Source organism: Anas acuta, chromosome 19, assembly GCF_963932015.1.
Source record: "Anas acuta chromosome 19, bAnaAcu1.1, whole genome shotgun sequence".
NCBI lineage: Eukaryota > Metazoa > Chordata > Aves > Anseriformes > Anatidae > Anas > Anas acuta.
This window is the reverse complement of record NC_088997.1, coordinates 6803191-6827463: the sequence shown is the minus strand read 5'-3', so window position 1 is coordinate 6827463 and position 24273 is coordinate 6803191. Positions and strand designations below refer to the sequence as shown.

Here is a 24273-nt window from a genome sequence, read left to right as displayed (position 1 = left end):
CCCTGCAGCCAGGGCAGCTCCCGGAGCTGAAGGCAGAGGCCAGCAGGGAGCAGTCGCTGCCCCTGCAGCCCCCTGGGCTTGTTGGGGAGGTCGGGGGCCGTGCAGACACCCTGATTTCCAGCATGGGCTGCCCCCAGTTCCTCCTTGCTGCAGGGGGGCGCTGAGCTGGGGCCGGGGAAAGGGTGAGAGCACCATGAGCCTGCCCCAGGCTTTACTCGAGCTGTGTGAGCAGCACCCTGGGCTTGCATCTCTGCAGGATGCACGTGCAGAAATAATAAAGGGAAGGCGCTGCCTCGGTCTGCTGGGGTTGTGGCACAGTTTGCAGGCTCTGCCCTGCACTTGGGGCCTGGCTGTGGGCTGTGGCAGGAAGGTGGTGGGGAGGGAGGAAACCCATCCCCAGCTGCCCCCACACCAGCATGGGGTGCTCTGGGGCTGGGAGGGCTGAGCAGAGCGGGGCTGGGAGCTGCCAGCTCCCCCCCGTGCCTCCAGAGCAGGGACACCCCGGGCAGGATCCAGTGTCCCCAAAGCCCGGTACTACTGCAGGGAACTCCTGAAATGCAGGAAACCAAAGAGCATTTCCAGTGCAGCCGTTTCTCCATCCCGAGCCGCCTGCTGAGCACCGCTGCTGTCCTCACCTCCCTGCCTGCACCTGGCACCTCGGGGAGCCCCAAGCCTCCTGCCAGCTGATCCCACAGCTGCTGCCTCTTCCCCGGGTCCCCTCCACGCAGGGAAGGCTGCGAGGCTGCTCCTGCCTCTCTGCCTCCTTTGGCTGAGCAGGGGGTGCAGGGGAGGGCAGGAAGCAAGCTCCAGAAACAGTGTTTTTATTCCAAGGGCGAGTATATTTAAATAATTTACAGTCATTGGAAAGCCTGAAAAGTTCTTTTTTTTTTTTTTTTCCATGATTAAATCACAAAGATGTTAAAATAAAAATAGTATTTAAAAAAATGAGCCTACACAGCATGACGGAGGGGGCTGGGCACAGGGGAGCCGGCGGCTGCAGGACCCACGGGAGCCAGCGGGGCCCCGGCAGCCGTGACCCCAGAGCAGGTCTCTTCCAGAGGGGACAGGAGCCACCAGGAGGGTGGCAGGGGAAGGAGAGGGGTGCCTGCGGGGTCCCAGCTGGGCGCTGGCTCTGCCTTTTCCTCAGAGCAGCCGGCCGCCAGCCCCGGGGCTCCGGGAATTGGGCAGCACCAGGAATAAGGCAGCACCTCGTGTGCAGAAGGAGCCCAGAGCTCCCCCGGTGCCACCCGTCCCTCGGCTGTCACCGACCCCAAGGCGAACACCGGGGACAGAGCCCCAGCCACCCCCCTGCCCCTCTCAGCCCCTTCCACCCAGCCTGTCCTGGAGTCGGCTGCGGCCCAGGAGGGGCTGGGGGTGACACCGGGGTCGCTGGAGGCTGGGGATGGGGCAGTCGCCCACGGGGGCAGCGGGCAGGCACCTCCTGCCTCCCACAGGCCCATCCCAGGGACCCGTTCTCTCCCTGGCCCCACCAGCCCCGCTCTTAGCTCCAGACGTCCAAGGAGTAGCGGCCCTTAGTCATCAGTTTCTTTACATAGTCCGTGGCCTGGGACTGGCTCATGTTCCCATACTCAGCCACGATCTCGTAGAAAGTGTTCTGTACGTCCCGGGCCATGTTGCGGGCATCCCTGGAAAGGAGAGGACCATGAGCGAGGTGGGGCCACGGGGCCACCGAGCCCTGGTTGGCTCTGAATGCCATGTGGGGGGCTTGCTCAGCCCAGCACATGGAGCAGTGGGTAAGCTGAGTCACGCCCGTTTGCCAAAAAACAGGAATGTTTTCCCCAAATCCCCTCCCCGCCCCTCGACTTACCCACACACGTAGATGTGAGCGTTTCCGTCATGCAGCAGCTTCCAGATGTTCTCCTTGTTCTTCTTCAGCAAGTGCTGAACGTAAACCTGGCAGGGAACGAGGGGGAGGTGAGAGGGGCAGAGCCCCCGTGCCCCCAGGAGCTGTCACAGGGCCCACAGCTCACCCAGATGAGCTGGGGCTTCCCGTGACTGCCACGGCCGTTCCCTGGCAGCGGGCTGCGTGTTTCCAGCCTTATTTCCCCCCCCAGCACCACGACGAGCGGGCAGGACAGTACCTTCTCAGCCTGGTCCCTGGAGAAGGCGACGTTGAGCTGGGTGAGGACGCCCTCCTGCTGGAATTGGGCCAGCTCCTGGCGGTACAGGTAGTCCTCGCGCTCGTGGCGGCAGCCGTAGTACAGCACCGTCTCGCCCACCTCCTTGCCTGCGGGGTCCCAGGGCACGCGTTAATCCCCCGGCCCTGCCACCCCCACCTCCCCCCATCCAGCTCGCCCAGGAAAAAAATTCTTTACTGAGAGGGTTGTGAGGCACTGGGATGGGCTGCCCAGGGAACTGGTGGAGTCACCATCCCTGGAGGTCTTTAAAAGACGTTTAGATGTGGAGCTCAGGGGTATGGGTTAGTGGAGGACTTGTGTTGGGTCAGAGGTTGGGCTGGGTGATCTTGGAGGGCTCTTCCAACCTAATGATTGTGTGATTCGGGGCTGGCAGCGCTGTGCTGCTGCCTCTGTTTGAGGGAGAAGCTCATTCAATAGCTACACGTGTTAGAAATGAGTGTAAGTGACCCGAGTGGCTATTTGGGGAGGTGGTGGCAGAGGTCAAAAAACTGCCTTAGGTCTGTCTGCCCCTCAAACATCCTCTGCAGCCAGCAGAAGAGCTCAAAGCATCCTGGTGCTGTGATAAAGCACTCGGCAGCTCCTCACCCAGCTCCACGGCCCCTGCTTTGCCAGGCCCACATCCCTGACCCATCAGCGTGTGGCCAGCCCAGGCTGGAGGCGCTGGGCGGCCCTGCAGAGCAGAGCCCTGCAGCAGCTCCTGCCCGGGGAGGTTTTTGGGCGCTCACCTTGCTGCTTGAGCCAGGCGCGCTCCTGGATGAAGCCGATGAAGGGAGCTATGCCAGTGCCCGGTCCGATCATGATGACGGGCGTGCTGGGCTTGAAGGGCAGGCGGAACTGCGACTTCCTGACGTACATGGGCACCAGGGAGTTGCTGCCGTTCTCGTTGGGCACCTTGCTTTTCAGCCAGTTGGTGGCCACCCCTTTGTTCAGCCGCCCCGTCTTGGTCTCGTACTCCACCGTCACGGCGCAGATGTGGATGGCGTTGGGGTGAACCTGCGGGGAGGGGACGTCAGATGCAGGCAGACGGGGAACCCCCACAGCTGGCCGCAGCGTGGGACACCCGGTTTCCCCCTGCGGACCCTACACAGGTCGGGGTAACCCCGCTCCTCGGGCACGGAGGGACCCCGTGGTGCCGCAGCTCACCTTGGAGGAGGAGGCGATGGAGTAGTAGCGGGCCTGCAGGCGGGGCAGCAGCTCACACAGGTGGTCGATGGGGGGGCGCAGCGAGGGCATGTCCTGCAGGATGGCCAGGATGTTCCTCCGGGCTTCCACCACCCAGCTGAGGTAGAGAGCCTGCGGGAGAGGAGGGCACACGCACGGTGACCCCATGCAGCCACCAAACACCCCCAGAGCTCCCCGCACAGGGCGCCCAGCAGCCCCGCATCCCCTTCTGGTCCCCCTCCCCAGCCCCAGTTCACCCCAGCAGCTGCGCTGGGAGGGCTGCAGCTCCCACCTTGCCCTCCGCAGAGGACGATGCCATCTTTCGGAGGCGCTCCTGCTCGCTGCTGTCGGTGGCGTACTGCGCCAGCTCGTAGAGCACGTTGGTGCGGGGCGGGTTGGTGATGTCCAGGTAGTACGTCAGGGCTGTGCGGTACGACGTGGGGCAGGGGAAGGGGTGTTTCTTATTGGATTCCTCTGGAGGAGATGAGAGGAAAGAGGAAAAAAATAATAAAAAAAAAAAAGTAAACCAGTAACTATTTGTTAAATTAGAGATTTGCTGCCAGCAGCTGTGTGCAGCACAGGAGGTGGACGCAGTTTTGTTCCCTGCCTCCCATGGGAAGCGTCACTGCACAGACACCTTGGGAAGGCCACGCAGAAGGCACTGCCCTCAGCCTGGAGAGCAGCAGTGCTCCGACCCTGGGGTCCAGGCAGAGGTGGGAGTAGTTTCCCAGGGCGAGCTCAGGGCAGAGACACCCAGAGAACTGCCAGGCCCAGCAGGAGGGGGCTCTGCAGGGCTAATTTGGCCTCATGCTCTTAATGCCTCCGTCAGACCTGCCCTCAGAAGCATCCTTTGGCCACGGCCATCTGTGCTCACAGCCCCCCGGGGAGGTGAAGCAGCAGCAGCCAAGGCTGGAGCTGTTCAATTTAGCAAACTAAGAGCACCGTAAGGGACACGAACGATGATATGAGGCCAGAGACTGGGACAGAGCTCCAGCAGCGCATTAAAGCCAGTTGCTCCCTGGAAACCAGGAGCCAGCTCCTGGGCCAGCAGCTCTGATGCCTTGGCGCAGGCTTCACCGCCTCGGGAGCAAGATGGGCAGCAGCTGCAAGCTCCCTCTTGCCAGAGGCCAGCTCTGCTGGGAACGGTGCCCAAGAGAAGCTCTTTGAATCAGCACTGAGAAGAGCTCTCCTCCTGCAGCTCTGTCCCCAGGGCTGGGCGTCCTCCAGGGGCTCACCACCAGCGTTTCAGGCTCCAAAGCTCCTCCCGAGCTCTGGGGCAGCAGCAGCAGCAGAGGGATGCTCTGGTGGGCTGGTGCTCCGTGGTTAGGAGCGTGCTGTTACGTAACTTGTTGTTGGATGGGCACAGCGAGGACATTTCACAACTGACCCACTTCGGCTGGCTCGCAGCAGGCTCCGAGCCGCTGCCGCTAAATGGCTGCGCACTCGGAGTGGCCGCGGGATGTCCCCGTTTGCCTCAGTCCCAAAGGGGATCTGACCTCTGCTCTGGTGCAAGGACAAGAGGCCGTGGCAGGAGGAGAGCTGCAGATGCTCGGGGGAGATCCACACTCACCGTCCAAGTTGTTGAGGGACATGATCGTGTCCAGGTCCGTGCCCAGGATCTCGCCGATCTGATTCACCAGGGATGAGTCATTGGCCGGGTACACGGCCACGTGGTCCCCAGACTCGTACCTGATACAAAAACAGGAAGAGAAGAGATGAAAATTGGCACTTCTCGCCCACGCCGAGCAGGCTGGGGCTCAGCAGGACAGCAGAGATGAGAGGCTGCACAGCACCTGCAGGGCCAGACCCCAGAGCTGGCAGGCAGAGCAGCACGGGACCACTGGGGAATACTGGTTTTAACAACCTGGGGAAGCTCCAAGATAACTGCAATTTTGCCAGAGACTTTAACGAGGCCAGACTTCCAGCAAGGACAGGCCAGCTCCCTGCCCTGTGCTTTCTCACAAGCACACCGATGAATTTAAGCCAGCAAGAGGGCTGAAGAGCAGGGCTCTAGCCTCCCTTTGCTCGTACATCTAAGCCAAGCAAACACAGGCATGAGCCATCCCAGTTCCTGCCTCTCACAGTTTGTCTGCCCCCTTCTTCTTTGAATTAGGGAATTCCTGCAGCTGGCACTGCCCAGGTGGGACGGATGCGCAGCCTGCTATGGAGGGGCTCAGGGTGGCCAGGTACAGCCCAAAACGTGGGAGAAAACCCCGATTTGGAGTACCTGGTGTGTGGTCCAGGCGCCAAGAGGGGGCACTGTTAAGTTTTGGCTCCAGCCAGAAGAGGGGAGCAGCCTCCCGCGGGCAACTACCTGATTTTGGAGTTGGAGATGTCCAGCTCCAGGTGCATGAGGTGTCGCTCTCCGCCCTCGTTCAGCTTACGGTTCTCTGTGACCACAGCCAGGAAGGGGTTCTTGGCATCAAAAGGCCTGGAAGGAAAGACAAAGACCTCTGGGTTACCCCCCCGCGGGCTCGCAGCTCTGCTTTCATCCAGGAATGCTCCAGAGCAGGCTCCCACCATCGGAGCACGGGGCTGCCCCGGCTCTTGTTTCAAAGCACCCCACAGCACGAAACAAATTACAACCCTGCTGCTACCCACGCTGGCAAAGAAAACAGATTATTTTCCTTGTAAGCACAGCCCAGCAGTCAACAGCTCCTACCCCATGAAGAACAAGTGATGCAACAGGGGATTAGAGGGAGTGTCACGTCTCAGAGCGACATTTCAGGTCGGAATTCATTTACACAATTCATCTCCCCCCAGCAATGCTGCAAGCAGCCATCGTGCGTTAATTACTCCGGGGGACGAAAGGCTCCAGACTGACCTCGTCACAAATACTGGGAACTTAGCAGCCAAAACAGCGCCTGTGAACACAGCCGACTTCTCAAACACCGATGATTCATTAACTGGGGAATCCCCAAGAGTCCCAGGGGAGATCTGAGCCCACATCTCTCTGGCAGACATCCACCCCATGGCTGTGCTGCCAAAATGACCCTGCCTGCGGTGTTTGAAACACCAGGAGCAGCAGCAGCTGAAGCCTGACCCCTCACACCCTGTGTAGGGCAGCCCGGCACTCACGGCTTCTGGTTCTCGTAGCTCTTGAGGCGACCCATCTCACCCGTGTACACTTTGCTCATGTTCACGTCCGTGTGCACCACGAGCTCGTACTGGCGGATGCTGGAGGGAACGGGGAAAGGAAAGAGGAAAAAAGTCAAAGTGGGAACAACAAGGTAAAAAACCCAGCACATCCACCCTTCAAACCAGAAATCCGGAGCTGCACTCGAATTTGCCCCAGGACAGGCTCAGTCCCAAGAGCCCCACTCACTGACCTGCTCCCTGTGCGCCCCCCAGCCCGCAGGAATTGGGCAGTGGCTCCAGCCTGATGCTGCAGCCACCACTTACAGGGGGTCGATCCCCCTGGCACCCACCTGGACTCCTCTCCTGTGGCCTCCACCCCGAAGTGCTCGCACACGGCCGGCCAGAACTGCTCCCTCCAGGTGATGAAGTCCTCCTCCAGGCTAGGCAGGGCAGAAGAGGGGTTCAGTAATGCTGTCCACGAGGGAGCAGAGGGGCACTCCCAGAGGGGCATTCCCAGAGGAACCGTCCCAGATCCCTCTGAACCCCCTCCTTCACCATTTGCCCTCGGAGCCGGGCAGTTTTGGTACCTCCACGTGCCCCCAGACCAGCCTCAGAGCATCTTCAGGGCACGAAGGGGATGGGAGGGACGCCTGCTGCACCACCCACCCCTCCCTTCTGCGCTCTGCCAAGGAGGGTTTTGTTATTCAGGCTCGGTCTTTGCCCAACTCAGCTCCCCCTTGCCCACTCCTGGCATTAAGCTGCCGTCCTACACGGCAGGTTCCGACCTGGAAAGGTTCATTTTCCTAGACTCAGAGCCTCCCACACACGGCACAGCCCTCTCATTAAATCTTGCAGTCCTTGGAGGCCAAGCCTCAGGTTGATGTAATTTCCACGCTTAAGCTCCTGCCAGAAGGGTGTTAGGTGAGCACAGACATTTCTGGAGCTCTGAGTTGGAGCAGGGCTGCGTTCTGGCATAAAACAAACAATTCACAAGGAGACGGAGCCTGGCGCCTCCACGGGGATGGAGGAATTTATCCATGGCTGGGGTATCAGGGGAGCTGCAGGAGGGCAAAGGCAGAGGAGGCTGTGAAGCCTTGCAAAGAACACAGCTACGGGCATTTAAAGCTGATGTGGGATTTCCCCAGGTTCGGGATTCCCCAGGATGCTCAAGGGAGCCAGGGATCTGACTGATCTCTGTAGGAGAGGGACCAGACACACGCTCAGGGACACGCCAGCTGCCACAACCAGCCCTGAGGAGTTAATTTCTGCCTTGGCAGTAGATCCAGCTCCCTGCCAAGGTCCTTTCCACGCTGCTTTAGCCAGCTCAGACCGCCCCTAGAGCCGAGCCACTCACTTGCCATCGTCATCGCCCAGCCCAAGTTCAAAGATGCGCTGAGCCCCGAGCTCCTCCAGCCTCTTGTCCACGTACTTCCCCATGGCATTGAAGTGTTCGTACGTCTTGTTCCCCAGCCCGAAGACCTGGAGGAGAATGCTGATAAGCACGGAGCAGCAAGGAGGGGATTTCCCCCGGCCAGCAGCAGGCAGAGGATGATGAGATAAGGAACGCAGAAGGCAGACAGCAGTAACTCTCCCGGGTCCCTACCAGCTGTTTGTGGACTTTCTGAGTTACAGCCTGCCCCTTTGCTCAGCTTTCAGCTCTGCTCCGAGCCAGGATTCAGGCACAGCGAGGGGACGTGCAGGCAGGAGCTGCCCGTGCCAGCTCCCCCAGGGGCCAGTGAGGGGCTGTGCTGCCAGCAGACCACTTGTGTCCCCCCCCCTCCCAAAAACCGCCCAGCGAACGCTTCCTGGCTGCTTTGTGCCGAGCAGCTTCGCCTCTCCAGCAGAGGATTTTCCCCTCCCTTTGCAATTGTGATGCAGCCTGAGGAACTTGGCTGGGGTTTAGGTGAGGTGGCTGTGTCTCCGCCAATTATTCAGCTCGGCACAGGAGAAGAGCCACGCACTCCTCCGAGTGATTTAATTTGTGGGAGAAGATGTGGCCAAGGGCTGCTCAATTAGCTTCTGAACAGCAGCAGCCTGTAACTCATTTCCAGACCTTACACTCGATGCCTGCTGGGCTGTTTGCGGCGAGGCATCACCAGCGAACCCTCATGATTTAGGGAGTGGAGAGAGGGCTCCAGCAGCTGCGTTTCAAGCCCCCAGATACGTGCCTGCAAATATCTGTGCAGACAGAGACAACAGGGACCGCATCCAGACGAGGCACAGGCATCATGTTGTGCCTTTACCCAAGCCACGTGCAAGCACAGCAGAAGGTTTTTGGCTTTTGCTGCCCAAATGCAGCAGAAACTGGAACGGAGCAGCTCACAGCGGAGGGTTTTTGGCTTTTCCTGCCCAAATGCAGCAGAAATGGGAAGGAATTGACTTACTGCGAACCGGAGACCCGAGAGGTCGGCGTCTGCCTCCTGCAGCCAGTCGTAGAAGTCCTGGGCATTGTCCGTGGGGTCGCCCTCCCCGTACGTGGCCATGCAGAACACGGCCAGGGACTTGTCGATCTCGGAGAGGCGGCTCAGGTCCGACTGTAACACAGCAGAGAATAAAGCTCCAGGGATCCCACGAGAGGGGGATCGGGCACAGCTGTTCCTACAGCACAGCCACAGCCCCGCTGCGCAGAGCAGCACCACGGCACGGCAAAAAAATTACAACAGGGGCTGGGGAAAGGACAAAGCCACCTGAAATGGCAAGGGAAATAAAGCCAACCACACCCTCACTGGGCTGAAATCAGCACTGCTGCCCCCTAAAAAAGCGATTGGGTTTTCTGTCTGGGCTGTACGGGACAGGATTGTTGTTTTATCCTGAGCGCGGAACATCAGTGCGTCTGTGCCAGGCTGCTGCAGGCCCACGGGACCAATGCTGACTGCAGAATGAACACGGAGCATTTGTCACACTGACAACAGCGTGACACGGCTCCCAAACACCCCGGGCTACCCTCCCTTTCCAGACACATTGCAGAGTTCACCCCAAATCCACAGACTGACGAGGACCGAGCCCACCTCAGCACCTCTCCGCCTCATTCAATGTCCTTTTCTCCTCTAAGTACCACCGCCAACAGGGCAACAGCCCCGTGGCCAAGTCCTTTCTGCTTTTTGGGGGCTGCTGGGTGGATATGATCCATCCCGAGGCCGTGTTTGTGTCCCAGTTACCAGGTCATACTCCTCGGGGTCTGCTGCCATGCCGCGCAGGCCGTAGCGGTGAGCGTCCTTGGAGAGGCGATTGGCAAACTCCTCCGCCGTGCCCGTCTGGGAGCCGTAGAAAACCACGATGTTGCGTCCCTGGAGAGAAGAAGAAATCCCCGTTAAATGGTGATTACTCATCTGGCAGAGGCGCAGAGGAAGTGCTTCTTGTAGAAAAGCCTGGGACCGGGAGCCCTGCAGCTGGAAGGAGCCTGCGCTCGTCCTGGAGCTGCCACCAGGATCGTGGCAGAAACCTCAAGGCTGAGCTGTCAGCAGGAATATCGCTCTGCTCGTCTCCGAGGGGACTCAAAAACCCAAAGCAAAGGACAACCCCTCGAGGTTTGCTCTCAGCCTCGAGGCTGTGCGGTGCCTCCTGGAAGCGGGGAACTCCCTGGATGAGAGCAGCTTTGCCAAAGCTTTGGGGAAGCGCCCGAGCACAGGAGCTCCTGCTCTGCAGCAAGCCAGCTACTTTGATGTAAAATAGAAAACGTATCCAGCCCTTGCTTTTCCCAACGCTTCCTCTTGCGTGCCGTCCAGCAGCCAGCAGCTGCCAGCTCTGTGTGCAATTCCCAGCTCAGAGCGAGCCAGGTTCGGGAACCAGCCCCGCAGACACACAGCTGGCAGCCAACGGCTTTGAAGTCCCTGCCCAAAGTCCCTGCCATTTCCCTCCTGACTTCATCTCATGTTACATTTCTTTTTTTTTCTTGCATCCAATTGTCACTTTAACTTTCTCTAAGAGCAACCCCCGTGCACAGACCACTCGAGCTGCTCCTGCCTCCCCGTCTGCGGGTGCCCCTTGCAGCAGACACGTCTCTGGGGGCAAAGAGGTCCCCCCTGCTGGCAGCTGGCAGTCCCCAGGGGAAAGGGAATGCCACCAGCTCCGTCACCCCCCCAGCACAGCGTGCACGCAGGCAGCTTACCGTCTTCTTCATCTTCTCAATGAAGCTGCTGTCTCTCGGCGAGGCTGGTCTGAAAGACAGGAGGAATCCCCGCTCAGATGAGCACACTCTTTAAGGTCAGGAATAAGCAAGTAGGGAAAAAAGAGCTCCCCAACCTATCCCAGGTCTCGGGAAGGTTTTCAAAGCAGGGAGATTCCCCACCAAACACGTGTTCAGCCTGTCCCAGGGCTGCCCAGCGCTCAGCTCAGCTGCAGGGTGGCTTCTGCACACACAGCCACGGAGCAGAGGACAGCGAGCTGCTAGGAGGAGCCCAGCAGCTCAGCCCCGGGCAGCAGGAAACTTTTAACTCTGAAAACTGCTCCGTAACCGCTGGGCAGGTTGAGGGGACCTCACGGAGCTGGGATGTGAGGGTGCCTTCAGGTTAACCACGGTGTGAGAGGAGGGACGGGAGCGCTCCCTGCCTCCCCCCCCCGCCTGCATTCTCAGCCATGCCCCCAGGGGCGGGTTCTCCAAGCTTGAAGTCACACAAGGCTAAAAACCAGCTGTTCTGACCTCAAAACAGACCTTCCCAGAGCGTGCCAGACACGAATCCCAGAGCCAGGAGCCCCAGGGACACACAGAGGCTCCGCGGCGGATCGGAGCCGCTGGCAAGGCGACCGCTGCCCTTCGAGGTCCTGCGGTGCTCAGCCCCACAGCAGGGCTCCTGTCCCCAGCACAGCGGGCACGGAGGTGGCTTTCTTTGCTTGGAACGAGGGATGAACCACACTGGTGTCAGGATCAGCCAGGCACAAGCTCACCCTGCTACGGCTACCCTGCTAGGTGGGACGCCAAGAGAACCCGGCTGCCCTAAGCGCCCTGAGCGCATTCACCAGTTTTTAGTGTCACAGCACAAGAGTGACCCAGCCCCGGTGGAAGCCGGGCACCCCCAGGCCCCGTGGCTGCAGCAGATTTGCCACCGGAGCCTCTTCAAGGCAGGAGGACAAGTGCCAGGAGCTCACTTGCTGCCTGCCCCGCTGTGGAAGAGGGGGGAACGCGGGACCCGTTCCCATTCCTCTTTCACAATGGAAGAATGCAAGGCTGGGTCTCCTGTGGGAAGAGAGAAGCCTCCAGGCAAAAAACAAATGGTTTTGGCTCCGGCCCATGTGAGAATGTGCAGAGCTCACTAACAGTTTCCTAAACCCCGTGGCTCGGAGGGGGGGATCTGTGCAGGCTCTCGCAGAGCGCACGCAGGGAGCAGCGGGGTGGGGGGCGTCCAACCCAGCACGCCCCCGAGCACCCCAACCCCACAAGGAGCTCCGTAACCAGGCCCCACAGCTCCCAGCGCTTACATTCCCATACAGCATGAACGAAAGATGAGCCAACGCTACCCAAAAAAGCTTCCCATGGAGGCTGTGCTCCCAGGAGGGACGCTTTGTGCCCCCGTTCGGCCTTCCCGAGCTGCCGCGGGTGCGTCCCTTTGGTTGACTGCCCCCTGGCAATCAGATCCAGCTACAATAGCTGTTGGGTCAGCAGCTTGACAGAACACTTGGAGAGGAAGAAGAAAAGAAAAAAAAAGAGTTTGGGATCTTTTCAGTGAGCTCCCTTTAGAAGAGGAAAGGGCACGCATGGAGCTGGTCGGCTTTCAAAGGAGGAGAGCCCGCACCGAGGGGCTGTGGTGGAGCAGCCTGCGGCTCGGGCACAGAAGAAACGAGTCTGGCTTCTGCAAAAAAGAGCTCCAGGACTCCCTGAAACCGCCTCAGCACGGCGGCGTGACAATCCAAGCACAGATCCTGAAGACGGAAAGGACGCTCGTTTTCACTACTCGGAGAACGAAAAGAAAACGTAGCAGAAAATCACGTTTTTAGCACCGACCGCTCTTAGAGTTTGACAGCTCAGGGTAGCATTTGTAAGAGAGTTAGAAAGAGTGCCGGGTGGAGGAGAGGGATTAGCTCTTAGCTTAGTGTGTGCAGGCTGAAAGCCCTCGGTGAGAGCCCAAGCCCAAAGAGCTCCCTTTCGGTTCGATTTCAGGAGGAGGGGAGGAAATCACCGGCAGCTCAGCAACGTTACCAAAGCCTCCGCTCCACCAAGCCTCGGTCTCGGTTCAGCTGGACACCTTTCCTTCCCAGAGCCCCCCAAAACGTCCTGCCTACTGAAGGCACAGGCAGATACCGAAGAGAAACCAACCTGGACACGCACTGCTCTGGCTCGGGCACCACGGCCGGGACCTCCTGGTGGCGAGGTGCCCCCCGGCACAGCTCTCCGTGCGCTCGGGGACCTCCTGGCAGCAAGATGCCTCCCGGCACGGCTCTCCCTGCACTCTCCTGCCCAAGCAGCTCCCTGGGGGCAGCGGGAGCTCCCCCCTGCTCCGAGCCATCCCCTTCGTGGGGCAGACGAACTCACCTGGCCACGGCCGCCTCTTCTCCTGGCACCGAGTAGGCGCATCCCATGGCGAGGGCACAGGCAAACAAAGAGTCCCGGGGCGGCCGTGTCTGCAGGGGGAGCGCTGGGGGAAGGCTCTAACTTAGCTCCTCGGTGGGGATTCAGGGACAGGCCTCTCCATTCTGCTCCCCCCGGGCTCCGAAGCCGGGCGTCAGCCTTTTGTTAAGGAGAAGAGAGGCGGCGCAAGAGGTCCCGGCGCGGGTCATAGCAGGAGCTCGGGGAGGTCCCGAGCGGATCCGCGCGGCCCCGAGCCGCGGCAGCAACATCTGGCAGCAGGGGCAGCGAGGAATTAGGAGCAGGGAACCAGACCTCCCAGGATTCCCCGCAGCGCTCGTCCCTCTCCCGTCCCCATGGAGCTGAGGGAAGAGGGGGGGGGACAGGGCACAAAACCCTCCTCCGGCCCCGTTACCTTGGAAACGGTTTGTATCCAGCTGCTTTTAGATATCTCCTTTTTTTAAAAAAAAAAACAAAACCAAAAGTCGGCGTCGCAGCTGAATGAAAGGGTTCCAGGCACTGTGTGAGCAGTGCCACGCCGGGGGTGGCCCCAAGGAGTTTGTTCCCCCCGGGATCCCAATCCCAATGGAATCGGAGGGGGTCTCTGCCTCTGACGCACGCAGGCAGCAGCGAGCTGATCAGGCTGAGAAGTTGGAGCGATTCCTGCCACAGGAAACCCAATGAGCACCAGGGAAGGGGGTTGTGTAGCTGCAGAGCTGAGATAAGCCCCTTTCTGCCCCAAACAATGTCAAAGACGAGGGGGAGGAGGAGGAGGATGGGGGCGCTGACACCAAGTGCGCCCATCGGGGGCTCACCCGCGGCTCCCCGGGGGAGCAATCTGTGCACCGCAGGCACACGAGGGAGGGAGGGAGGAAATCTCTGATTGAGGAACACGCAGAGCTGGCCTGGCCGAGGGGAAGGAAATAGGAAAAGGAGTGCATGCCCCAGGCATGTCACCGAGAGGGCACACAGCCACCCTCGCCGTGGCTGCACAGGGCGCAGGAGCTGCTCTCCCCGGGGACATCTGCAGAGCAGGCGGCTGGGAACGCACCGGTGGCTTCAATTACTTCTGGAAATGGCCAAAACGCAAGAAATCCTCGGTGGCAGCACCCCGGGCTGCCCCACGTGTGTCACACAGCACAGGTACACCACGTCTTGCCTGCAGGGAGCTTGTACCTGGTCCCAGCTCTGTCCCCTCTCCGGGACCCCAGACACGCAGGCAGAGGGGGAGCGTGGTTGTGCGGGGCCACAGAAAGTGAACCCAACCCAGATCCCACCCAGAACAGGGGATTTTGTGCATTTCTTCCTCCACAGTCAGCAGCAGAAGCATTTTCTTTCTGCCTTGGCTTGGTCAAGGTGTGTGGGCAGCTCCCAAAAGCCCCAGGAGGGCACCACGGAGCCAGAGCCCACGTGTGGATGGAGCCCCCTGCTCGCACTCTCACACCCTGCAGCAAACCCATCCAGGCAGCTCCCCTCACGACGCATCTGAACCCCTATCCAACCTTTTTGTCCCCCAATCTCTCAAGGCTGAAGCTGGGGGCTAAAGGGCCGTGTCAGAAACCGTCCCCCAGCGCTGCCAGATAAGGCACATCGGGACGTTTTGGTGAGTCGAGGCGCAGCTGCAGGGAAAGTGCTGAAGCAAGGCAGCACCTCCAAAGGCCAAGGTTCCCCACGTCAGCCTGAGACAGCCCCAGCCAAGGGCTCCTCTGCCTCCGTGGGTCCAGGCCTCCCTGCCCTGCCCCACAGTGACCTGCTTTCCTCATCTGCTTGCTCAACAGCAAGGAAGCCCCACCCCAGGGAAGGAAATCCAAGGCTGAACGAGCTTATTTTCCCCAACTCCTTTCCCTCCCAGACCCAAACGTGCCATGAGATAACAGTGCCAAAGCTGCAGGAGGCTGCTGTCCCCTCCCCAGGGGACAGATGTGCCATCACCCATGACGGGTCTGTGATGCCCACACCAGGGCTGCGGCAGGGGCAGGTTTCCCGTATAGAAAAACCTATTTCAAGGCTTTTTTTTTCTCACTTTTCACCTGCCTGGCTGTCACTTTGCCAAAACGGGACCGTGTCAGACGAGGTCTGGAGCACCACGGCCTTCCAGCCTGGCTGTCGGGGACACAAGGTGCTGCTCCTCCCCAGCAGCTCACAAGCAGAGGAGGCAGCACAGCGTGGGCAAACCCACCAGGCAGTCCCTAAATGGTCCCTAAATGATGCCCACAGCTCGGGGTCCCGCAGCACAACGGGGCAGGAGGAGACACCTGGGGTGCCTGGCGAGCTCCTCCACGGCGCCACTTCTCTGCAAGGTCACAGCAGCCCTGGGGAAGAGCTGCGTGTGCTGGTGGGGTGTCACAAGGACAGCCAGGATGGGAGTTTTGGGGTCGGTCAGGATCTAACTTCCAGCTGCTGGTGCTGTTCCTGCAGCCAGCTCAGCTCTGCTCGATCTCCGGCCGTGCCCCATCGCGGTCCCTGCTCCGCACGCACACATCCACACGCTCTTGCGGGCACGGGAGGGAAAGTATTTCACTGATTCAACAAAACAAATGCCCCAGATAAGGCTGGGAATCATTCGCTGATAGCTGCTATCAGCCTCGTACACACCTGTTTGCCACGTGGTACTGCGGCCAGGGACATTTTTCCTCTCCCAAACCCTTTCCACCCAGGAAATGCGCACCGGTGTGCGTGCAGCCTGCCTTACAGCTGGTCACCAGGCGTGTGCTGCTCTTCCCATCACCCAGGGGCTTCACAAAACTTACAGAAGCCGAGGAGATAAAAGAGATAAGAGGCCCGCAACCTCATGCTGTGTCCACACGGGGTAACAGGAGTACAAAATGCCTTGGCTCCTGCGCAGTGCCCTGGCTCATCACCAAACGGCCCCACCTGACCCATCCACGGAGAGCTCCTGCCCCTCGTGGCTCCGCGGCCACCCACCCGGCTCCCAGCTCAGCAGGGAGCTGCAGTGAGCCTGCACCCAGCCCTACAGACACAGAGGATTCACCCCACACAGGGTTAGGTTCTGCAGAGACCCAACGCTGAGCTGGCTTTCTGCCCCAGGGCAAACTGCATCCTCAGAGCGGATCCCAGGAGGGACGGTACCGCACAGCGCCGGCTCCCGAGCTCTCCGGGGCAGGGTTTCCAGCCTGTACCGACCGTGTTATCCTGCTCCCAGGAGAAACAGAAGGAACGGGCTTAAAAAGGCCAGCAAGAAAATTGATGTTGAGTTTTGTACGTGCCAGGCGAAGAACCAACCTCCCCCAGACCTCCCCTGGCGCAGCTCGCTCCTGGCCCTAAATCCCTGGGAGCAGACGGGGTGGAACAAGGACCCCTCCCCGTCCCTCCCCAACCTCCTACTGCTGCAGAGGCCAGGCAGCAAAGCCGGGCACGTTTCCTAAGAGCTGCCAGGCAGCTCGTGCCCAGAAACTATCCCCCAGTTCCCAAGGCCCTATTTCTTCTCCTGACAGCTAAGAGCAGATAAGATTTCCGACAGAAGAAACCTGCTTAAGAACAAATTCATCTTTCTTCAGATTTATCTGTGACTTATCAGAAAACGAAGAGAACAGCCAAAGCAATCCCAGAGCATTTTGAAGTGCAGCCAGGGGATTTTAAAGCCTCTTCCCGCCTCGCTTGGCAAGACAAATTACTGATTTGAGCCACGGAGCAGGGTAAGAGAACCGGAGCTTGGTTCTGCCACGGGGATTTCAGCATTGTGAAGGAAACGCACGGCTCAAAAAGACCCCACATCTGGAAACCCCACAGAACAAGCTGAGGGAAAGGCTGGAAATCCCATTTAAACACCCTCAGACACAGCCAGCAGCCCCCTGCTGCCGGGAGCCTGCAGCCCCAGCCCCCAGGGGGACTGGCACCAAGACCGAAAGCTGCTGCCCCCCCGAGTTGTTACTTACGCTGTCTGGATTTTGGGGAGCTCGGGGATCTCCTCCTTTTTCTTGCGGAAGAAGAACCAGTAGGTGAAGAGCCCGGTGATGAGGGAGATGAGGAAGACGTCGGTCATGCTGAAGAAGGAGTCCTGCTGCACGCTGCCCGCGGGAGGCGCCTCCACGCCTGCGTCCCCCATGGCGATCAGAGAGGCTGGAAGGAGAGAGAAATACGGAGAAATAAATAACTGAACGCCTGCGGCAGCACACGGGCACAGAGGAACAGAACTGAAGGCTGTTGGGAACGCGCTTTTCCACTACGCATCCAGCTCCAGGAGCACCAGGCAGCCCCATGGCATTTTTGGAGAGCTTCCACCAGGTTCGGCGAGGTCCTTTCATGCCCAGCGAGGCGCTTGCACGTCCCGAGGTGGCTCACCGTGCTGCCAAGCTCGTCCCTTCCCCTCGCACAATTCCCCAGCTCAATTTCTGCCCCCCCTGAGCCACCCCTCGCCCCCTCCCCCTGCCCTGCCCGGCTCTGAACCCCGCTGCGCCGATAGCAGCTTTATCATCCGGGCACGCAAGGGCACACCGTGTCCAGGCAAAGAGATAATTAACTCCAAACTCGATTGGCGGGGGCAAAGTGACTCTCCTCGGGCTCGGGCAGCTCGCCAAGCCGGGAGGGAGACCATGGACATTTGAACTCGCACGCAGCAGTGAGTCAGAGCCGCGGATGGGACGTGGCAGGGCAGGACAGGAGGGGCAGAGGCTCGGCTAGAGGAGCTCCTGGGTGGCTGTCCTAAAGGACCGAGGGAGAAGCAGCAAACTCCAAGCTGTGCCTGGGCTGGGAAGGAAAAGAGGCTGAGGTTTCAGGTTATTGCATCAAGGAATTGGGAAGGGAAGAGAAGGCGATGCTCAGGGGGCAGGAGGGGGACGGGGGAAGCTCTTGGAAGAGGAACGCAGGGGGTCGGGAGGAAGAGGTGGCTCCCTGACCCCGTTCCCCTTGCGTGTGCCCTGCTGCCAGGTGCTGACCCCAACCAAACCCCAGCCACACCAAAGGACCCCAAAATTGCAGAAGCACTCCCGGGGCAGCATCCTGTGGGATGTGAGAGCAGGTACCAGCCACCAACTCTTTGTTCACGGCAGTTTGCCCAACCTACACCCAGGCTCTCCCTCCAGCCCATCATTTTATCCCCCAAAAACCACACAGCAGCTGGTTTTCACCCCAGCCCACCCCTGCTAAGGACGCATCCAGCTCCTGCACAGCTCGGGGGAACCCACAGCCTGCTGCCTGCCATCCCAGACGGGCTCCTGGGCATTTCTGCATCCCAACAGGTCCTCAGCCCCACCAGATGTTTAATTTAGCCAGGAGCTCGGCACACCACCCCACCAAAGGCACTACAGCACCGCAGAGCTCCCCATTTACCACTGGGCTGGCGGAGATGGCACCAGGCAGGGGGTGGGAAGAAAAATGCGAGCAATGCGGCTGCAGACGAGCAAAACGCCCGCTCCTTTTGGGCAGGGCACCCCGTCCTCCCCTCCCTCGGAGCCAGGCGAGGGCTGGCCGTGCTCCTGCCCAGCCGCAGACTAAACCTCCAGGCCAGGGAGCCCGGCTGCCAGCAGCTCCCCGCGGGCTCCCTCCTCTCCTCCTCCCCGTTTGCTCCAGCCACTGGCACCCAGGGAGGGAAATGCCGGGGAGGAGAAGTGTTGGAAGTGCTGCTCCTTCGCTGCCTCCCCTCCTGACGAACCCCAAATTCTCCCTGCCACCCCGGTTCATCTGCGGGAAGAGCTCAGCCCCCGCCAGGCAGCCGCCCCCTCGCGCACAGCCCGGGCTCCTGCTCAGCTCTCAAGCTGCTTTTTTATGTTTTACAGCAGAAAAAAATCCACGGGGGCTTCCCCAGGGAGCCTCAGTGGCTGCTCACACGCGGGAAACCCCCAGCTCTTCTGCAGGAACACCTCCGAGCCTTCAGGATGCTTTTTCCAGGACACACAGCCCACCTCGGGGCAGCACATTTATCCCCAGCACATTTATCCCCAGCCATAGCCCATCTTCAGCCCCCTTTCCTGCACAAAAGGCACGATGCACGAGTTCCCCTTCCATCAGCTTCAAGGCCAGCTCTTCTATCCCCAATGTTTATTGTACTCTCGGCCAAGATAAGGCAGACATTCAATCTCTTCCCACTTTTTTTTTTTTAATTTCCTGGTTTCTGCTCACAGCACCCGTCTCAGCCAGGACGCGAGGTACCAAACCACTCACCCGTTCAGAAAGGCTGCAGCGAGGCAGCTCTGCTACATTTTCCCCCATTTTTTCAGCCTCCCAAACCTGGGAATTTGCATGGTAAGGGCAGCTTGCAGATCCCTGGGGCTGATTTAATCCCCCAGGATTTCCATGGGGACTAAAGGTGCTTCTGGATAGCAGTATGGAGGTATTAAATGACATTATAACAAGCAAGAAGGAAGGGGAAGTGCCCTAAAAAAACAAGCAGTCAGCAACCCCAAAGGAACCACTGTTCTCCCTCTCTTGCACGCGGCTGGGGGCAGCATTAGGGGATGACACCAAAAAAAAAAAAAGTGTCCCACCACATATATGGACTTCTGAGGGTTGCAGACTGCTCGTGTTATCTGCTGGAGACCAAAAAGCCTCAGCTCAGCTCTTTGTGCAGGAAGCTGGCTCTCCACGAGCTGGATTTGATTTACGCAGTGCTTGGGGGGCCTTTCGAGCATCTCAGGACGTGGCCTCCTGCCCCAGATCCACCTCCCGCAGCGCTGAGCCTACGGACACAGCCAGCTGAGCTTTTTTGGGGGTTTTCCGAGCCAAATCAAGCTCGGAAATCGGCACGGCGCCCCTCTGGCTCCCTGCAGCCACATGACGCCCCTCGTGCCACTGACTCAGCACAGATTTTGGGTTAGCACAGAAAGCAGAAGCACAGCTCTCACGATCCCAGCGCCGGGAGCTCCGTGCCGGGGATGTCGGCGTGCCCCGGAACATCCCTGCTGGCTCACGGTGACCGCTCTTGTATGGCACCGCGGAGAAGAAGCCTTAAAAATAAAACCCACAGCTTTAAACAAATTCTCCTCGCTGTGCAAGGTCGCTTCCAAGCAGGCCTTGACACACCGGCCCAGACATCACAGAATTGCTATTTTCAGCACGAAACAGCTGGAAAAGCCAGGAAGGGAACAGGAGGAGAGGTGCTGCGCCTCGGCACCACGGGCACGCCGCGGTGGGGCCAGCAGCGAGGGCAGGGCGCTGCCCCAGGGGACACCAGGGGACCTGAGGCATTGTCCTGTCCCTTCCCTTCCCCAGGTAAAAAAAAACCTGCACAAGGGTGGGAGGCATCTCACCGGCACCTAAACCCGATGAACAGGAGCCAGCGCGGATAAACAAGGCTGCAGGATTAGGGGATCAACAAAACCTGAGACGGGGCAGGTGAATTGAGCTCCTCCGCTGGCTAATCCTGCTCCCCAGCCTCCCCTCCCAGGGCGTCGAGGGCACGCTTGGAACGGGGAACGAGCACCAAGAAGCTGGGGCAGGACTGGAGGAGCTGCAGGCCACCTTCGGGTGGCAAAAGCCTCCAACGCTGCTCTCCTTCAGAGGTTTGCTCCGAACCAAACGGCTGGGTGAGCACCAGAGGGACGTGGCGAAAACACATCCAGCAACCCCAACCCTAACCCTAACCCTAACCCTGACCCTAACCCTGAGGTCCGTACAGACCTCTGATGGGAGCGGTGTGTTTGGAGGGGTTGTTGATTTACTTAAGAGAGGAAAAGTTAAGAAAACCCAGGCTGAAAGGAGGTCTCCTGGAAGAGCCGTGGCTCCCCGGCCCCACACCAGCCCTACAGAACAGAAGGCACCCGGCTCACCGTTGTTCCTCCCCTCCGCACGCCCGGCTGCTCCTCGTACCTCCAGTAATCACACGCGGCCCCGTTACACAACCAGGGCTTGCACAATCCTCGTGGGCGCCCCACCAGCTTCCTCCTCCGAAGCTTGGAGCTCGCTCAAACGTTTCCCAAAAAGTCACCCAGCGCCACCAGGACCCCCCAACCCCCCGAGCTGCCCACCAGCCCCTCAGAGAGATTTTCCAGGGAGGAAAACCCAGCCCCATCCTCCCCATCCCCTGGTCTGGATGGAAAAAGGGAAATTAATGAGTAATCCTCCCGAATTCCTCGCAAAGGAACAACTCTGGGCACACTTTGATGACCTGCCCCCAGGGACCGAACTCGGCCGCCCTTTGGACCCGGTGGCCTCGGAGAAGCCACCAGAGCCGCGGGCACTCCCTGCCTCTTCGAGGGCTCCGAGCACCGGGCAGCACCCAGCTGACCCCAACATTTATTTGGGTGAGGAATTAGGAGCAGCCTGCCGTTATTTGCTCCGTTTTGGGAAATTTCAGACCCCGCAGAAACCAACCCCGGCGGGCGCACGGGCAACAGCACAAAGTTCAGTGCCACCAGGGGTAACTGCCAGCTCGTCCCCACACCCCCACCAGCACCCAGGGGTGCCCCCCCAGCCCGTGGGGTGAGAAAAAACTCGTTACCTCGCTCCCACCGCTCCGCGAGCAGGCGCTGAGGGTGCCCAGGAGCCCCAGCACGGAGGGCGAGTGGCACCAAGCGCCTCAATGGGACCGGGGGTCCCGGCGAGCACCCCCCGCAGCTGCTTGGGGTCGGAGGGGGGGGAGAAAGCAAAGCAAAAGCTGCAGAAAGCACTCACTTGCTCAACCCCACGCAGGCACCACCCCGCAGATTGAACGGGAGGCGGCTCGAAGCGATGACAGGGCAGGAGATTTCCCTCCGAGATCCGCGGGGAGAGGCTGCACGAGGAGATTTACGAGCTCTGTAAGGGTGAAGCCAGCTGGGTGGCGGCAGCTCCTCCCTCCTGCCCACCCCGTTCCTTCTCTCCGAGGCTTTTTTTTTTTTTTTTTTCCCACCTTTTTACACCCTAGGAGCCACCTCCACGTGCTGCAGGGTGCCCAGCACGGCCCCAAAACCAGGCACCGGGAGCTGTGCGCACCCCAGAAACACCCCACAAAATACGAGCCCGAAGGAAAACCGAGCGCTGGGGCAGCACGGGGTGCTCCGGGGGGGGGGGCAGCTCCCCAATTTCGTTACCTGCAGCAGGGTAATTTACTGAGATTAGGCAGAAACCCTAAATGTCACCTTTCTCCTCCCAATCGTTACCTATAATTATCTATCAACCCATTATCCATCATTATCAGCCCCCCTGCTCCCAGGGCAAGGTCAGGGGGGAGCCCCCAGGGGGCTTCCAGGGCACAGCAGCCCCTCAGAGGGGGGAACCCAGCAGTGGGGGAGCCCCAAACCCCAGGAGACCCCCAATAATAGGGCTCAGCCTGCCCCAGGCAGCCCAGTAATGGGGTCCCATCACCTCAGGCACCCCAAATAACGGGGACCCGTCACCCCAAGGCCCCAAATAGAAGGACTGTGCTCACCCCAAGCCCCCAGTAACCCCGCTCACCCCAATACCGGGGTCTTACCCCAATAATGGGGTCTTCCTCACCCCAAGCCCCCCAGTAATGGGGCCCCGCTCACCCCAAGCCCCCCATTAATGGGACCTGACCCCAATACCGGGGTCTTCCTCGCCCCAAGCCCCCCAGCACCGGTGTCCTGCTCACCCCAACCCCCCATTAATAGGATTGTGCTCCCCGCAGCCCCCCAATCCCAGACCCCCCCACCCAGTGGGCCCCCCCCACCCCAATCCTTCCACTAACGCCCCCCCAATTACCCCAGCCCCCCAATAACGCCCCCCAATAACCCCCCTAACAGCACCCCACACCCCCAGCCCCCATTACAGGCCCCTGCCCCCCCCATCCCCACCCCCCCTCACCCCCAACCCCCCAAATACCCCCCCCAGCACCCCAAACCCCCCTTAACACCCCCAAACCCCCCCCAAAACGGGGTCCTCTCGCCCCAAACCCCCCAGCAGCGAGCCCCCCACACCCCAAACCCCCCAACAGAGTAGCCACGACCCCCCCCTCACCCCATAACCCCCCCTCTTACCCCACACCCCCCCCTTCACCCCATAGCCCCCCCCCAGCCCCCCCTCCCCCCTCACCTGCTCTCCCCGCTCTGCCCCTCCCGGCCCGGCCCCGCCGCCGCGCGCAGCCCGGCCCGCACCACCGCGACCCCGCGCGGGGGGGAGCCCCGCCCCGCCCCCGCCGAGCAGCCAATGGGAGGCGCCGGAGGGGGCGGCCCCGCGGATGTTTGGCTCCCCCCGTCCTGCCCGAGGTGGTACGGCCCCGGCGCGCCAAATGGGGGGGGGCGTTAAAGGGGCAGCGACGGGGGAATGGATATAGGGACACGGGTATAGGGACACGGGTATAGGGACACGGGTATAGGGACAGACGGACAGATGGACATGGGTACAGGGACAGATGGACAGGGGTATAGGGATGGCAGATATACCCTGCCTGCTGCCATATATACAGCATCGGGTATGGGGGGCAGATATAGGGGTATATGGACTGATGGATATAGGGACATGGACAGACGGACAGGGTCGTGGACGGACAGACGGATATAGGAACACGGGGATAAAGACAGACAGAGGTACGGGGACAGACAGACAGGTATGGTAGGTATACAGTGCCTGCCACCCTATATATAGCATGGGTATGGGGGGACAGACAGACGGATATAGGGACATGGATGGACAGATGGCTATATGGACAGACAGACAGATAGGTATGCGGATGGATGGACATAGGTACGGGACAGACAGACATAGGTACATGGATGGACATAGGTATGTGGATGGACAGATGGATATAGGTACACGGACGGACATATAGGTACACGGACATAAAGAGATGTAGGTACATGGACAGACACACGGACAGACATGGGTACACGGGCATAAAGACAGAGAGGTGCGTAGACAGACGGACAGACAGATGTAGGTAGATGGACAGACAGACAGGTACCCGACATAGAGGTGTAGGTGTATGGACATACGGACAGCCAAAGGTACACGGACAGATAGAAGCATGTGGGCAGACAGACAGACAGACAGAGGCACACGGACAGACAGACAGGGGTACACGGCCATAAGGCCAGCTAGAGGTGCATGGGCACGATACAGGTGTGCACAGACAGACAGACGGACACAGACAGACTCAGCGCCCTGCTTTGGGCACAAGGCACGCTCTTTGGGCATTTCAGCAGGGCTCCCAGGCAAAGCTCGCCTCGCCGCCAAAAGGCTCCAAAAATGCCTCTTTTGGGGGGAAATTTCACAACCTGCAGAGGGCCACGGCTCTCTTTTGGGGTTTTTCCCCACGCCGTGACTGCAAACCCCACAGGAACACTTTGGTGACGGGCTGGGCTTGGGGGGTGAGCCACCACGACAGGGCTGCAGGAGAGGTGTGGGGCATCCAGGGGGGATTTTGTGCCATCGGGGCCACGGTCCCGCTGCTATCACCTATGGCCGAGATCAGAACCGATGACGCCCACGGGGAGGGCGCAAAGTCCATGAGGGTGAACCAGGGGCACCGAGGAGAAGCAGCGA

At 60.0% G+C, this 24273-nt stretch overlaps 1 protein-coding gene across 4 annotated transcripts; it reads right to left on the bottom strand.

Annotated features, from left to right (window-relative positions):
- Positions 1-877: 877 nt before the first annotated feature.
- Positions 878-22965, bottom strand: POR (cytochrome p450 oxidoreductase). 4 transcript variants are annotated; one of them, XM_068655564.1, is made up of 17 exons: positions 22825-22843; positions 21466-21565; positions 16794-16977; positions 10507-10555; positions 9557-9685; positions 8783-8932; positions 7753-7877; positions 6749-6838; positions 6399-6497; positions 5635-5751; positions 4891-5009; positions 3613-3794; positions 3303-3452; positions 2885-3152; positions 2103-2248; positions 1829-1914; positions 878-1646 (listed from the first exon to the last, which is right to left on the bottom strand). In XM_068655564.1, the coding sequence occupies exons 3-17, from the start codon at positions 16961-16963 to the stop codon at positions 1502-1504; spliced, it is 2025 nt and encodes a 674-aa protein (XP_068511665.1). In that variant the 5' UTR covers positions 16964-16977; positions 21466-21565; positions 22825-22843; the 3' UTR covers positions 878-1501. The 4 variants fall into 4 exon arrangements, with proteins under 4 accessions (XP_068511665.1, XP_068511666.1, XP_068511664.1 ...); XM_068655565.1 differs by lacking the exon at positions 21466-21565 and having other exon boundaries at positions 22825-22965; XM_068655563.1 differs by lacking the exon at positions 22825-22843 and having other exon boundaries at positions 21466-21594.
- Positions 22966-24273: the final 1308 nt, after the last annotated feature.

Coding starts and splice junctions, on each gene's coding strand:
- POR (XM_068655565.1), bottom strand. CDS start 16,963: ATGGGGGACGCAGGCGTGGAGGCGCCTCCCGCGGGCAGCGTGCAGCAG. Junction 9,686..10,506: donor TTGAGAAGATGAAGAAGACG/GTAAGCTGCCTG, acceptor TCTTCTCTCCAG/GGACGCAACATCGTGGTTTT. Junction 1,647..1,828: donor GCTCACATCTACGTGTGTGG/GTAAGTCGAGGG, acceptor TCTCCTTTCCAG/GGATGCCCGCAACATGGCCC.